The sequence below is a fragment of the Pezoporus occidentalis genome, unplaced genomic scaffold (genome assembly GCF_034315485.1).
Source record: "Pezoporus occidentalis ecotype Australia unplaced genomic scaffold, CSIRO_AGI_Poc_V1 ctg9, whole genome shotgun sequence".
Taxonomy (NCBI): Eukaryota; Metazoa; Chordata; class Aves; order Psittaciformes; family Psittacidae; genus Pezoporus; species Pezoporus occidentalis.
In genome coordinates this window covers 5,383,485-5,398,766 of record NW_026916262.1, presented here as the reverse complement: position 1 = coordinate 5,398,766, position 15,282 = coordinate 5,383,485, and the positions used below count along the sequence as shown (strand labels likewise).

General features: G+C 39.2%; 1 protein-coding gene and 1 long non-coding RNA gene across 2 annotated transcripts in view; one reads left to right on the top strand and one right to left on the bottom strand.

Annotated features, from left to right (window-relative positions):
• The window catches only part of COL1A2 (collagen type I alpha 2 chain), a 38,667-nt gene extending 28,863 nt beyond the window's left edge, over positions 1 to 9,804 (top strand). Inside the window, exons 38-52 of the mRNA XM_062605138.1 lie at positions 313 to 366; positions 460 to 513; positions 657 to 818; positions 2,148 to 2,255; positions 2,672 to 2,779; positions 4,276 to 4,329; positions 4,432 to 4,539; positions 4,733 to 4,786; positions 5,124 to 5,231; positions 5,861 to 5,914; positions 6,048 to 6,155; positions 6,605 to 6,851; positions 7,278 to 7,468; positions 8,552 to 8,794; positions 9,378 to 9,804. Coding sequence (XP_062461122.1) covers positions 313 to 366; positions 460 to 513; positions 657 to 818; positions 2,148 to 2,255; positions 2,672 to 2,779; positions 4,276 to 4,329; positions 4,432 to 4,539; positions 4,733 to 4,786; positions 5,124 to 5,231; positions 5,861 to 5,914; positions 6,048 to 6,155; positions 6,605 to 6,851; positions 7,278 to 7,468; positions 8,552 to 8,794; positions 9,378 to 9,524 — 1,800 coding nt within the window. The 3' untranslated portion in view covers positions 9,525 to 9,804. The remainder of the gene's footprint in view (positions 1 to 312; positions 367 to 459; positions 514 to 656; positions 819 to 2,147; positions 2,256 to 2,671; positions 2,780 to 4,275; positions 4,330 to 4,431; positions 4,540 to 4,732; positions 4,787 to 5,123; positions 5,232 to 5,860; positions 5,915 to 6,047; positions 6,156 to 6,604; positions 6,852 to 7,277; positions 7,469 to 8,551; positions 8,795 to 9,377) is intronic.
• A 2,903-nt stretch (positions 9,805 to 12,707) lies between these two features.
• Positions 12,708 to 13,976, bottom strand: LOC134156783 (uncharacterized). The gene is made up of 2 exons (XR_009962062.1): positions 13,745 to 13,976; positions 12,708 to 12,947 (listed from the first exon to the last, which is right to left on the bottom strand). It is a non-coding gene; the product is annotated as an uncharacterized LOC134156783 (long non-coding RNA).
• Between the last annotated feature and the right edge of the window lie 1,306 nt (positions 13,977 to 15,282).

Here is a 15,282-nt window from a genome sequence, read left to right as displayed (position 1 = left end):
TCCTATGTCTTTCGCATTTTGACTTTCAGATTTGTTTAGGTGTATGTAACATCTGCAAGGCAAATTCACTTGAATCATAAATGGCTTATGCAGCTTTTGTCAGACATTAGAATACTAATACAAAATGTCAGTGAGAATTTACTACAATTATATCAGGACAGGAATTGTGGTTTTGGTCCCAGTCCTTCTCCTGTTAAAGTAAAAAGCAAAATTGCCTTTAACTTTCATAAGAGTGAGTCTGAGCCCCTATTCTAAATAGGGGACATTAACACTCGGCCTGGTTCATCTGTCTTTTCAATCCTTCATACATAGGGTCCCGCTGGAGCTGCTGGTCCTGCTGGCCCTCGTGGTGATGCTGGTCCTCCTGTAAGTCTTCAGGCTTTTGGCACTGATATTGTTGCTTTCCATGAGGTCACTGTTTCCTTTAAACCAAATCTTCCTTGTAACTGTTATTTTTAGGGTATGACTGGTTTCCCTGGTGCTGCTGGAAGAGTTGGTCCCCCTGGCCCCGCTGTAAGTAACAAATAAAGATGTTCTAATGGGAGATAAGTCACAAGTTGCATGGTTAGGGATAATATGATAATAAACAAAAAAAATTGTTCTCCCCAGTTAATGGGTCTATATTGTAGTGATATCATATCCATGCTCAATCCTAGGGCATCACTGGTCCTCCTGGTCCTCCTGGCCCAGCTGGCAAAGATGGTGCTAGAGGTCTACGTGGTGATGTTGGTCCAGTCGGCCGTACTGGTGAACAAGGTATTGCTGGCCCACCTGGTTTTGCTGGTGAGAAAGGTCCATCTGGAGAGGCTGGTGCTGCTGTAAGTTACTGAGTATCACACCTTATTAAAAATGTGTCTCTTCTTATAAGTGTTATGGCTTCCAAGATGCTTCTGGTATTCATGAGTTCTCTTTTATCCACACACGTAGCAAAGCTTTTAAATAGAAGCTCCCCTTGAGGCTCAAGAAATTGTTTATAGACATGTTTGACAAACATGCCATAAAAAAATGAACCTGATCTATGGGTCAGGTTTTAATCTGTTGCATCTTTCCCAGCAAGTAGGCCAAATGAAAGCATCAAGGCTAACTGCAGAAGAAATTGCTACTTAGACTGTGAAAGGGAAGCAGAATCTCCAGCTCTGAATTGAGCAAAACAAGAAACATGTGAACATTCATTTAGAGCAATCTCAAATCATTCCTGCATCAGAAGTTTTAATTTGTGGAAATCACAAAGTTGTCTGGCCCCAGTTTTCTGGCTTATAATCATGCAAATAATTAATTAGCTTTTAGTGTCTTCAACCTTGCACATCCAGAAGTACTGGCGTTTAAAAGTCAGACACATTCCTGGTTTATGGAAGTATGGACTTGTGTGAATTACCACTCTATTAATTCTCAATAAAAAATGATAGAAAGTTCTTGTGGGATCTGCAGAAGTTACAGCTGAGAATGAGATCATCAGTGTCATTGTCATACACAGATGTTAAAATACTGTAGGTGACAACTGAAAATTTGCCCCTGAATGTCCAGCATAAAGTAATTCATCTTCTATTTTTTGACACTCTAATTCAGTTTGAATTATGAAAACTTACAGTCAATAGGTCTGAAAGTCAGGATAATTTAGGGCAATCTGTTAGGCTGATTACTCAACCTGATTACATTTGGTGTTCAAATTGCAAGGAAAAGGAAAAGTCACTTAAAGTTTACCTTTCAAATGGTCATTAGGGAGCTCTAAGGGTTGTTTGGAGATGTCAGATACCACCTAGATATCTTAATAAGGCTGTCTCATAATCAGTCTCAGATGATCGGTCTCTATGAGATTCCCTCACATAGTCATCTTCTCTTGCTGAATACTCCAATTTTCATGCATTACCCCTTGTTACTGAATGGGAAAGGAAAAAGCATGTGTATAGTGTTGTTCAGAAACAGTGTTTTCACTGGAAATAGTTGTGAGGGGAGTAGAACCAGCACTACCTTGTTACAGACCTTTAGCCTTCGAGTTTAAAGTCTTGGTATCAATGGCTTGGTATCAACTTCTTCCATGCAGGAACTATCACTGACACACACTGAGATCCTTGGAAATAAGAAATATGCAGGGCAATAAAAATTAATTTTTCTCTATTAACATAAATAATATTCTCTTCGTGTCATAGGGTCCTCCTGGTACCCCAGGTCCTCAGGGTATTCTTGGTGCTCCTGGTATCCTTGGTCTGCCAGGCTCTCGGGGAGAACGTGGTCTTCCAGGCATCTCTGGAGCAGCAGTGAGTATACGACTAGTTAACTGCTTTAAACAGATACATGTAAAGAAAGAAGTTGAGGTGCCCTCTTATGGGAAGCCAGAGAAAAGGAAATACAGATTCTGGTGTTTCCATTGCTGCTGCAGACAGAGGATATGGACTTAACAAGGCAGTGTAAGAAATTATTGCTTGCTGACAGACAAGATTTGTGTCAGCAGATGAGCGTATGTTTGAATGTCATCAGAGGTTTCGAAAAGAAAAGGTAGAAAATTGAGAATGAAGATAATATTTGGTGTAGTTAGGTATCTTGTGTCCTGGTTCTGTTTCACTTCAGAATTGATTGCAGATAAATGTTTCTCTTACATAGAGGCCAAAAGTTCTGTAAGACTGATTTGTGTTGTGTTACGATGTCACTTTTTTTTCCACTGTTCCTGTATTAGGGTGAACCTGGTCCCCTGGGTGTTTCTGGTCCTCCTGGTGCCCGTGGTCCCTCTGGTCCTGTGGGTTCTCCTGGTCCAAATGGTGCACCTGGTGAAGCTGGTCGTGATGTAAGCAATGTCTTTTTTCCTTTTCAGGATTGCTTTTGTTTTATTCTGAGCCAAAGACAAATACACACTAAAAATGGATGCAACTGAAGGCTGTTCTGCTAGCAAACCTGTACCTTGTGGTGTCTTCAGGGAAAGTTATAGCAGGATTATTACAGATACAGATTCCCCTCCTTGTCCTCAGCTACCGGAAAAATTCATCAAGGAACAAATTGTGTCTGAAATACTTCCTGGAGTCACTGTCAGAATCTTTTGAATTTTTGCTTAATTGCCAATAAGGATGAAGTGGAGAAAAAATTAACTCATTGTCAGAGCTGGAGAAAAAAAAAAGTACATCCCAGAGGATGAGGTTTTGGCTATAGAGAATAATAATTCAGGAAAGGTTGTTTCTAGCAAATTTTCTTAAACATCATGTTAGATGCCTGCTCTTTAACATTGTGGATGAGCTACACAGTGTTTCCCAATGTGCATTCCCTCACCACAAGATGTAAAATATGTCTTCAGGCTAAAAACATGCCTGTGTGGCAGGCAGTGCTGAACTGCAGAGATCCTTGCAGGTTAAGACACAGTGGAAGACCTGTGCTGTGCTGAAGGGGGAATGTGGGAACACTGGAGCAAAAAAAATTGCTCCATCTAATGTCCTGCCTCATCATTGATTACTTGGAGGACAGGGCCCTGCTCTTAGCTCTTCATAGAGCAGGAAATAAATTTATCTATCCAATTGAACCATCCAAGGTAGGAGTTCACATTGAATAAGGGCATCCAAGTAGTGGTTATACATGACTTACACTTTACGAACAGTTAAAGTAAAACTTTAACACACTGTCTTGTCTCCTGTTAGGATAACTGTATCAGGCTTTCTCTAAGCCTTATCTAGGAAGCCTATTTGATAACCTGAAGCACTCTTGATGGAGGACTCCTGCAAGTCCTGAGACTTACAGGATTTCAAAGAGATCAGAAAATAGTAATTAAAAAGAAACAAACTTTCTGTTCTGTGGGAATTTTCTGGAGGAAGAGGTTTGATAGTGTACACAGTGAAATGGTTGAAGTGAAATTAACATTCACAAAGGACGCCATTTAAGTTTGTGAAGTACCACAACAAAGTAGTTTGGCTGTGACTACTGTTTAAATCCTTTTCTCACCAGTGGCATTTTTCACCTAAAAAGTAGGTCTCAGTTTTACAAGAGTGCAAGCTAGATGAAGATCACTATTGTCCTGACCTTTTCTTTTAGAGAAATACAGCAAAACACAGTAATTTTCTTCTATACTGAATTTTGAAAAACCTGAAATACTTGAATACCATCATACTTTTCTAAGAACATTAATATTATTTAAGGGATTTGAGACTGGTATCTATAAGGGGGAGTTGGCTATCTTCAAGATTTATGCTATTCCATCTCAATATCTTCTTACTCTTACTGGGACAGTTAGACTGACACACAGTTCTCTGTGAGATGAAGGTTGATTGACTTCAGTATTTTTTTGTGGTATTTTAATAGGGCAATCCTGGAAGCGATGGTCCTCCAGGCCGTGATGGTGCTCCTGGTTTCAAGGTAACTTGGTCTTTTCTTTATTTGATAATCATGGAAGATATATTCCAATGTGTCAATCAGTAGTAACACACTGTCTCTCCTTTTCCATTCCTTTGTTGCCAGGGTGAGCGTGGTGCTGCTGGTAACCCCGGTCCCAGTGGTGCTGTGGGTGCTCCTGGTCCTCATGGCCAAGTTGGTCCTTCTGGAAAGCCTGGCAACCGTGGTGAACCTGTAAGTTGATGTGACCTTAATTTTTTTGATTCACCCAGGACTAACTTTTGTCTATCATATATATATATGCATTATACACCAAACCTCTACAATATGTGGGTAATTACTTTGCTTTCTGTAGAGATGTGTTTAGCATGGAACCTTTATTAGGTATAGTATAGAGCAGTGACATAATTCTCTGTTCCTGTTTCAGGGTCCTGCTGGCGCTGTCGGTCCTGCTGGTGCTTTTGGTCCAAGAGGTCTTGCTGTAAGTCTGATTTCTAAATCCATTACCACACTGATGCAAGAAAACATGCTGTATTAATAAAGACTCACAACTATGCTCAAGACATGGGCCCAAAAAGTAGTGCTTAAGGAGCTGTAAATATTTACAGACCTAGAATCTCGATTGGCATTCATTTATGGGACTTTTCCCAAAGCTTTTGGGATTGACACTCTTCCTGGGTGTGTTAACAAGATGTACATATATGTATGAGGGGAAGCCCTAGGCGCAACATAGAATGCTCATCCTTAATCCTTGCTTTGACAGTAGTATGTGCTTGAAGCCTCTGTTTTATTCCTCTGACACCTATATCCTTTCCTAGGGCCCACAAGGTCCACGTGGTGAGAAAGGTGAACCTGGTGATAAGGGGCATAGAGGTCTGCCTGGCTTGAAGGGACACAATGGATTGCAGGGTCTTCCTGGTCTTGCTGTAAGTAAAGGCTTTTCAAGATTTTTAATATAAAGAGCAAAAAAAAAAAAAGTAAATATGCACAACCCAGCAGTTTGATACCACTTACTCCACTCAGCATCATCTTTCAAAGGCTGTAAGATTCTCTTTAAACTCTCTTTAATACAGAAATTTCATATTGCCATTGATAGTTTGATTTACTATCCATTAGTTGCCCTGAAGATCGACTACATTTGGCTACCACAGAATTCAAAAAGCTCTGCCTTTCTTTTAATATTATGTCTTATTTTGGCCAGAAATTGTAAAGCCTGTGCATCACAGAGAAGTAATTTGTAGATTTTCTTCCCCTTAAATTCTGGTATCTCCTTTAGGAATTCTGACTTCTATTTTAAAGCTTTCTCTGAAAATCTGAAGAAACAATACAAGGAGTTTTATACATTATCACCTTAAATACCTCTTTATGTTCTCTCTCCTCCCCTCCCCAAACAGGTCTTTTATACCTCAACTCCACTAACAAATGCATTAGCCCTAGATTCCCATTCTCTGACCACAAATATACATGCAAACTACAGCTCCTTCTTGAATCATGCAAAAACAAATGTGTGCCCCTGCATTTTTTTTAATGACTATGCTTGTGTCTTTCCCAATAGGGCCAACACGGTGATCAAGGTCCTCCTGGTAACAATGGCCCAGCTGGCCCAAGGGTATGTGAATTTAAGAGCATATTCAAATAACTCTCCCATTCCTTTTGTGCAATTGTATATGTGCACTACCATTTTTATGAAGCTCTATTTGTAGGGTTTTCTACTGCCATTAAACTGTTAAGTTTCCTTTCAGGGTCCACCTGGTCCTTCTGGTCCTCCTGGTAAAGATGGTCGTAATGGTCTCCCTGGACCTATTGGCCCTGCTGGTGCACGTGGCTCTCATGGTAGCCAAGGCCCTGCTGTAAGTATAATGTATTTTTTATTGATTTAACACATTTATGTCACAGTTGCAAGAAAATCACTTCAAAAGCTTAGCAGTTTAGGATAAGATGTGGGTTTATTTATTTAAAAACAAAATTATTATTAAAAATTAAAAACCCCCAAACAATCAAACCACCAAGTTCCAAATGTCTTTTGTTTTTAGCATCAAACTTTTCCTTAATAGGGCTACACCTTGTTTGTTTGTTATGGCCAGAGAGCAGATATACAAGTAAGATGCTGTAGTCCTACACTGTGCATCTTTCACTGCTTGAGCCCACTGCAGTCACCACGGGGCAAGTCCATATGTGCTCAGATTAGAGCTAATGGTGCTAGGAGTTAAGTAGGACTATTCAGGTGTGGAAGCTTTAATTGAGAGAAACATATGTCTGATAGAATGCTTCTTGGCTTTTGCTTTTAAAAAAATTTTAGGGTCCCCCTGGTCCTCCTGGTCCCCCTGGTCCTCCTGGTCCCAATGGTGGTGGATATGAGGTTGGCTTTGATGCAGAATACTACCGGGCTGATCAGCCTGCTCTCAGACCCAAGGATTATGAAGTTGATGCCACTCTGAAAACACTGAACAATCAAATTGAGACCCTGCTGACCCCAGAAGGCTCCAGAAAGAACCCAGCTCGCACCTGCCGTGACCTAAGGCTCAGCCACCCAGAATGGAGCAGCGGTATGTTCTTGCCAGATGTTTGCCCATTCTGGCTCAGGGAGTCCTTCCAGCTGACTAGCTCTCTTTGGCGAATGGTATCCTTGGCCACCCAGTGAAAATACTAAATGACCCACAAAGAAGTTTTCTTTGCCTCCACCGAAAATAGACACAAGGACATTCTCAAAAGTTCTTTATAGCTATTGTTGTATGATTATTGCAATAATTTTTTTCAAAATAATACAAAAATATTTAACCTTAGCTTTCAAATACGGTTTCTCAGACATTAATAATCTAAAATATGCATTTATCCCAGTTATCACCTTAATATTGTATCTAGTTGTGATATTTGTGACCTCTCTGGATTACTATAGCAAACAAGTGAATATAAACTGAATGCAAACACTAAACTGAGCAAACTATTATTTGCATTGCTTTCCTTCATGGCAGGCTTCTACTGGATTGATCCTAACCAAGGCTGCTCTGCGGATGCCATTAGAGCATACTGTGACTTTGCCACTGGCGAGACTTGTATCCATGCCAACCCTGACAATATTCCTGCCAAGAACTGGTACATCAACAAGAATCCCAAGGACAAGAAGCATGTATGGTTTGGTGAAACTATCAATGGTGGCAGCCAAGTAAGTGATGGATGGGAGGATGGTTGTTTCCTACACTGCTGTCTGAAGAATTCCCAGTTCACTGACTCTCAGAAAGCAAACATATATATTAAACTTTTAGAGGGGAAATATGAAAAAAGGGAACTACCTTTTATCCCAGGGGAGCAGAGTTCCAGTTCTGGTTTGGGTCACAGTTTGTTAAAAAGATTTCTCAGTATCTATTTTTTTTCTTGTTGTCTGCAAATGATTAATTTGGCATGACTAGTGGCTATTGCTAAGGGAAGCCTGGACTGGAATATAAAGACAGCACAGAAACTCTCTGAAAAAGTAAAAAACATCTTTGCTTATTCTTTTAGTTGAGGTATTTTTTTATATATGACACTGTTCCTGAAAAGATAGTTGTATTACACATCACAGATCCTGAGTGTATGCCACCATATCATTCAGAATTGCCAGTGTAATTAAAAACAAGAAATACATTTACTTGCACATTAGATACATTAGACCCACCAGTCAATCGCAACTAAATAACTTCTTTAAAGCTAAAGAGATCTAATAACAGAATTCTTAACTTAAATTGAGTGGATCTTCTGATGAAATCACAGTGTCCAAGATCTTTCGCAGAACATAAGATTGATCTCACTGGGTCAAAAAGTCTAGGGTCCTGTTTCTTACAGTGGCTAAAAGTAGATGCTGTACAAGAATGCAAGAATGAAGCAAACTTTTGTAATACCTGTAGACACTATTCTATTTGACTAGTAACAGAAATTCAGTTTTTTCTTGAGACAGGCATTGTTTGTACATCTATGGAAACAGTATTTTGTCTTCCTCAAACTTGTCTGATCTTATCTTTGAATGCACACAAACTGTTAACACCCTATCTTGGAACAGAGTCCTACAGTAATGTCCACTCATGTCTGGTTTTCAGTCTGTTCCTGCTAGTTTTATTTGATGCACTTTAGCTCTTGGAGTTGCAACAGACAAGCAATTGCAGACTTACATGATTATTTTTTAATGTTCCTAGAGCACATATCACATACTTCCATTACAGACATCCACTGTTCCACAGCAGTACCACTGACTGGGTTCCTTTTTGTTTTTCAGTTTGAATACAATGATGAAGGAGTGACCTCAAAGGATATGGCCACACAACTTGCCTTCATGCGTCTGCTGGCCAACCATGCCTCCCAGAACATCACCTACCACTGCAAGAACAGCATTGCTTATATGGATGAGGAAACTGGCAACCTTAAAAAGGCTGTCATACTGCAGGGATCCAATGATGTTGAACTACGAGCTGAAGGCAACAGCAGATTCACTTTCAGTGTTCTTGAGGATGGCTGCTCTGTAAGTAATGTAGAAACCATGGGCACTATGATTGCCCATGCTTAAGCACATAGTTGGGGACAGAGTTGGGCTTTGATTTATTTGAATTAGAGCATCAGTGAAACCAGCAAAATTTTACCCAGTGAAGATAAATAGCTCAAAAAAAAACAGCTATGCCAGATGGTTAAAAAGTGGGAAGGACTGGGGTACAAACGAATCCTGCCTTGTACTGTGCAGTGTGGCAAAAGAGAAAAAGCTTTTCAGAGAGACTAGACCCAAATTCTGTGTAAGCTGAAGATTGATAAGAAAACAGTGCACAAGCTGAAGGAGGGGCAGGATCTTTAAGTCTTGAAAAACTGAGGCAGGTGTTTCTGAGCTACCAATGAATAATATGGCAGCTCATGTAGACCATCACAAATGTGACTTCAGAAGATTAAACATTTTCTCTGTATCAGTGCTCTAAATACTTGGATATGGGTATCTAATTTGCAAACAATGGCAGCAAAACTAGTATGAAGTTCTTTCAGAAATTATCCATTCGGGTGAAGCAATTCTCAATACTATAAACAATACAATAACAATTGCAATGAATCTTCTCTTGCAGAGAAAGAACAACCAATGGGGCAAAACAATCATTGAATACAGAACAAATAAGCCATCCCGCTTGCCCATCCTTGACATTGCACCTTTGGATATTGGCGGCGCTGACCAAGAATTCGGTTTGGACATTGGCCCAGTCTGTTTCAAATGAATGAACTAAAATTAACTTAAAGCCTCTTCCAAATTATTCTCTTGTCATTTCTTTTTATAATGAAAGCTGACTCCTTCCATTTCTTCTGTTCATCTACTTGCTTAAACTCTGGGCGAAAGAGAAGGAGAAGAATTGATTGGAGCATTGTGCAATGAAATTTAATACAGCCCCCAAAGGACTTGGAAGTCTTTCAAGATTTAACACCTTGCTGTGGGAAATGTCAACCTTTGTAAATTAAAAAAAAAAAAACAAAATAAAAAAATCATGAAAGTTTGCACCACTTGTGGCCTTTGAATATCTTCCACGGAGGAAGTTTAAAACCATGACTTCCAAAGGTTTAAACTACCTCATACACTAAATCAAGTGTGATCCATATCTTTTGTAGGTACTTCTCCTTATGATCTGAGGTACTTTCAGTTCCACTCAAAATACAGTGGTGCTAATTGCGTTATTACAGACTATCTTTCCGATACTTGAACTTTGATGGTGCTAGTAGCATTTGAAGTATCACTTCTCTGTTTTTTTGAAGTCTGTCTCAAAGCTTAGAATGTCCTGTCTCACCCACAGCTTAAGCATGTGGATAATTTTTCCTCAACTTTGTCCTCTTCCTCCAAAATCAGGTGTTCCCATTTTTGAATCTCATTTCCATCTCCTACGATGGGTTAAAAAAAAAAAATCATCATTTCTCAAGAAAAGAAAGAAAATGTATTTTGTATATGTGAGATGTTTAAATAAATTGTGAAAAAAAAATAAAGCATTCCAGTGTTCCAAAAGAAACTATTTAATGAGTTAAGTTACTTGCTTAGATGCAGATATTTATTTATACCCAGAATTTACAATACATTTGCATTACTGCAGCTATCTTAGCCCACTGCTGTAAAACATTTGCTTAGAGTATTCAAAGACTGCCTACAACTGTCTTAAGGGTGTGATTGTCTATTTGACTCTTTGTTTCAAAACCACCTTTTGACAAGTCCACGAGGAACTCAATAACTCCATGCCTCACAGTATGAGAAGTTCAGGAGCAGAAATAATCCCTTCCTTTTTTTCAAAATGCTAAGCAGGATTAATGGCTGAAAGAAGGATAATCTCACTTAAGCATAGAAAGAAAATTAAGCTTCTTTGAAGACAGGAAGCTGCTGGCTGTTGACAGAGCTGTGCTTGCTGTGCTGTAATGAGCAGAACTGTGCCTGTGTGCTCTGGAAATGATGTGCAGAGGTCTATGCAAGGAATCTCTAAATTTAGTTGCCTTGTCAGGAAGATCAGGGTTTGTTAGGCCATTGCAGTTCCGTCAGTTCTGTGTGAGACACAGAACTATCTGCTGTTGCTAACCTTAATAATTTACAACCACAAAAACACCATGGAAAGGAAAGACTGTTCTTAATCTGAGGCCTTTTAAGAGACTACTGTAACACAGTGCATTTCTGAAAACCCTGAATGAACTGCAGTTCCAACAGCCATGTTTCTGGAATCAACGAAGGTGCTCGCGGAGCACATGGAGGACCATGAAGACAACAGCAAAAGCAGGTAAGGGAAGAAGTGAGACAGGCTTAGTCAGCAGGATCCCCCAAAGGCAAGCGTGAGGAAAATATCCAGGAGTTCCCTGTAACCTGAAGAAAGCACCACTCCAAAGGTTACATCAAAGGTTAGCAGCTGAGAGTCTGAAGGCAGCTCCAAATGGTGCACGAAGGTATAAGCACTAAAAACTGTTTCCAAAGAAAGGTTTTCGTTCATGCTTGCAATGAACTGTATAAAGAAAAAAGGGCAAACATAAAAACATGGCCCTACATGCAGCTGCTCTGTGCCCACAGCTCTGTGCTGAATTAGTAAAAGGGGAATTGCCATGATAAAATAAAACCCATTTTTTCTTGAGTAGAATATACTGCAGGTAAACACCTGCATTTATTCATTGGACCATGGTGATTCTTAAAGCGTTAATATTTTTATCATTGTCTTAGTATTTCAAAATATAATTTTAGATGTTGTTCTAAAAAGAAAATAATATGTTAAGATGTTAAAAGTTTATTTTCTCATAGATTATTTATAAGCCAGGAAGTTCTTACATGACTGAAAATATAAAACTGCATCCCTCAGACTGTGTAATCAACTATGACATATGAAGGTTATTGCTAGGACTGGGAGGAGGACTATTGCTGCTTGGGAATGAAAAAAAAACAAACCACAGTTAAAGTAACATGTGAAGTTTAGAAAGGAAACTACAAAGGGCAAATGCTCTCTCTTTTGTCATCTTCTGATTTCTCCTTTGCTCTCTGTGATCTGTTCCACAGCATGTCCTGCCAGGCAGAGAATGCTTGCTTTCTACCAGGCCATTGGTAACTTCCAAATTCTTCTCTGTTTTCACACCTTGACCACAGAAGTGGACTCATTTGGAAACAAAGCCACAAAAAATACATAGCACCTACCTCACAACTTCTAAACTTATTAGTGCCAAGAAGATAGTGTGGTTTGCAGGCTTGAAGCACATCAGAACTTACTGCACAATCAAGTATTTTGCTTATGTTATGTACAATATTGAAGAAACTGTCTTTTCTCTCTAGGATTGTAGCTGAAAATAACTGAGATGAATCGCAGACAGGGCAAGGAGCCTTCATATCATCTAATTTCAGGAATATAAAATGTTGAATAAACTTCTGGTAAAGTGAGCTTAATTATCCTCGGGAGTAGTCTGCCTCCTTAAAAGGATTATCTCTGGAGAATTTAATTATGACCAGGTATTTATCAGTAGTAATGCAACCAGTTTAAATTAACATAAATTAGTTTAAACAACAGGGTTAAAAATAGATTAAAGTTTGCATTCAGAACAAGAAGAAATCTGGAAGGCGTTTCAAACACTGAGATAACAGCAAGTTCAGATAAAGCAATATGTGGTGCATAAACGAAGATCTTTCACAGAAATGACTCTATGTCTGTATTCTTAGGCTAGAAGAAATTTGTCCTTTCCTGGAAGATGGGTGACTGACTACAGGCATTACATGAGCAAAATTTACCAAATGTGATTCCATGCTTGAGTGTACTCTCCAACTAACCATCAAACGATGGTTCTCATTAAGCCAAATATAAGTATCAAAACAAATGCAACATTTGAATGCCATTTCAAACACAAGCATTTGAAATACATGTAATTAATTCCAATAATTACCAACACCGTCTTAAAAACATATATTTTATTTTCTCTTACTCCATTCAAGCTACTGAAACTGGTTGGTTGGGTGAAATGAAACAAGTTTTCTAGAACGCAAATCCTCAAGACCCTTAGAGGACCAGCAAAAGCAGTTCTCCACACGCATAGTGCACCACCTATTGACTTAACCACTCATTACCGGCTCCTGCAGAGAGTTTTTCTTGTTTTGGTTGTTTTTTTGCCTGAATTCACTGTCATGGTTACTATCCAAATCTTCTGACCTGCTGACCAAGGGATCAGTATTACAGCTCATCCTGAAAACATATTAGTTTATCAGAAGAGCACCCATCCAAACCAGGCACGCTCCTGGCAACAAACTGCAGTCTTACTCAGAGTAGAAAAGACAATAATGATTTAGACTTTGAGGTGTCAGGTTCTATGAATCAGAAACAGCAGATGCAAATTCATCTGATTAAGAGCTTACAAATGTTTTTTAACATGCAGTCCTTAACTCACCTGCCAGGCTGCTGCAACAACCTCTGTGCAAAGATACCACTGTTAGATGGACTTTTGTCATTTTAGGTATGCAGTACTATTTAGTACTTTTTACTATCTGAAGCTCATGATAGCATTATCTTGCCCAGAGAAGCTGTGGCTGCCTCATCCCTGGCAGTGTTCAAGGCCAGGTTGGACAGGGCTTTGAGCAACCTGGTCCCCATGGCGGGGAGTGAAACCAGATGATGTTTAAGGTGCCTTCCAACCCAAACCGTTCTTTGATTCTGTGATACTGAAAATAACAAATTTAAACTGATTATCTGATGTGATCTACTGTGTTGAAAAACGGCCGGGATTTCTCTTCATTTTCAAGTTGCTTTGCACTCTTCTGCCACCTTGAGGGGGTAGAGCCATCTTCTGAAAAACAGGAGGTGTTTCTAAGGCTTATTTGCAGAATGGAAGCACTCTGTCAAAGCCGACAGACAAGAGTAAAGATCCCTTCTGGTTGTATTAGGTACTTTTTTTCCCCTTAGATCAAGGCCATATAAATATTATATGTATATATAGTTTGTTCTTGTCTCACCTCTTTATCAGCTAATTCTCGGCTTCCTGCTTCCATGTAAATAGTATGTTAGGGTTTTTGCTTTCAGCTTTGAAAACAGCATTTTGATTGCCTCTTTGCTAGTATTTAGATCCTTATGCTCCAGCACTATAGAAAGGAAGACATCTGAAAAGATTAAATTCTTCCACACACCGTGAAAACAGGCAGACGGGCAGTGGATAGAGAGTTGTATCTGTTTTCCCTGTGAGACTGTGGGCTTAAAGTATGACAGAGAAGGGCTGACTCAAACTGATAACAAGAGACAACTGCTGAAGGATATGGGCTTCAGTAGTTTCACTGCATATAGTTTTGTTCTGGTTTTAAGCTCTAGAGAAAGTCATATTCTTTTAGTTAAGCCTCTCAGTGCAAGTGTTTTTAAAGCATAAGCAGAACATCACATCAAAGAATTAGATCCATATGCCTATCATTAGAAGCAACTATTAGTGTGCCATACACAGGAAAGTTAAAGCTAGAAACAAACAATAACAGCTGTCCTGCAGATTCCAACTCACCAGGCTCATAACACAACGTTTCTTCAAATGGCACAACTACTCAGCTATCTGTTAATTCCTAAATGACAAATCTTTGCTAAGCCTGAGGTGCACAGTAGCCCATGTTGGCATTTTGCATATCTATGTTTACATTTCAACATCATAAAATTACATAGACCCATTAGAGCTCACAGAAACACAACAGAGCACCATACAGACAAAAATAAAGGACAGAACAGTGTGAACCCTAAGAACACTCTGTGATATTCTTCTTAAATTGAACTACCCCTATGCAATTTCATCTTTAAATAATGATGCAGGGAAATATTTCAGTCTGTTAACCCATTGCTGATACTTCAGCAAACTCATGTTTCAGTGAGCCTGAGGCTAACAGAGAATTTGTTTTCCAAGGTTCCATAGAATCATTTGGGTTGGAACTGACTTTAAAGACCATCTAGTTCCAATCCCTCTGCCATGCACAGACGAAAGGGAACAATCATCTCAGGGTGGGCTCAAACCACCAACCTTTTGACTAACAGCCTAACATGCTAACCGATTGTGCTACAGAGACTCCCTACTCCCAACTAATTTGTAATAAAAACAATTTTCCTCCCTAAATTAAAATTACCTTCCTAAAAACATCGATTGCAAGTACCTGAGCTACTCTGCACTAAATCCTACTGTATCTTTCAAGCTGAAAAAAACTTAAAATGTTTCTTTGTAGTTGGTCATGTCATATGAGATCTAAGTAATTCAGTGCTCAAATGGAAGAAATACTCAACAGCACCCTGTAAATTCCAGTAAGAAATTACAATAGAAAATAGAAAATAAATAATGTTGTCATTATTGGAGAAATGGTGGCAGGTTTTCCCTATTTAGTATGGAGAAAAAAGCACTCCTCCGAAGGCTTGATCTCTCACTATCGAAATCAACAGATAGGGATATTTTCCAAAATCAACACATAGGGATGTTTTCCTCACTCAGTCAAGCATGCCCAGTTCCACCTAATTCCAAACTCATTTTAAAAAA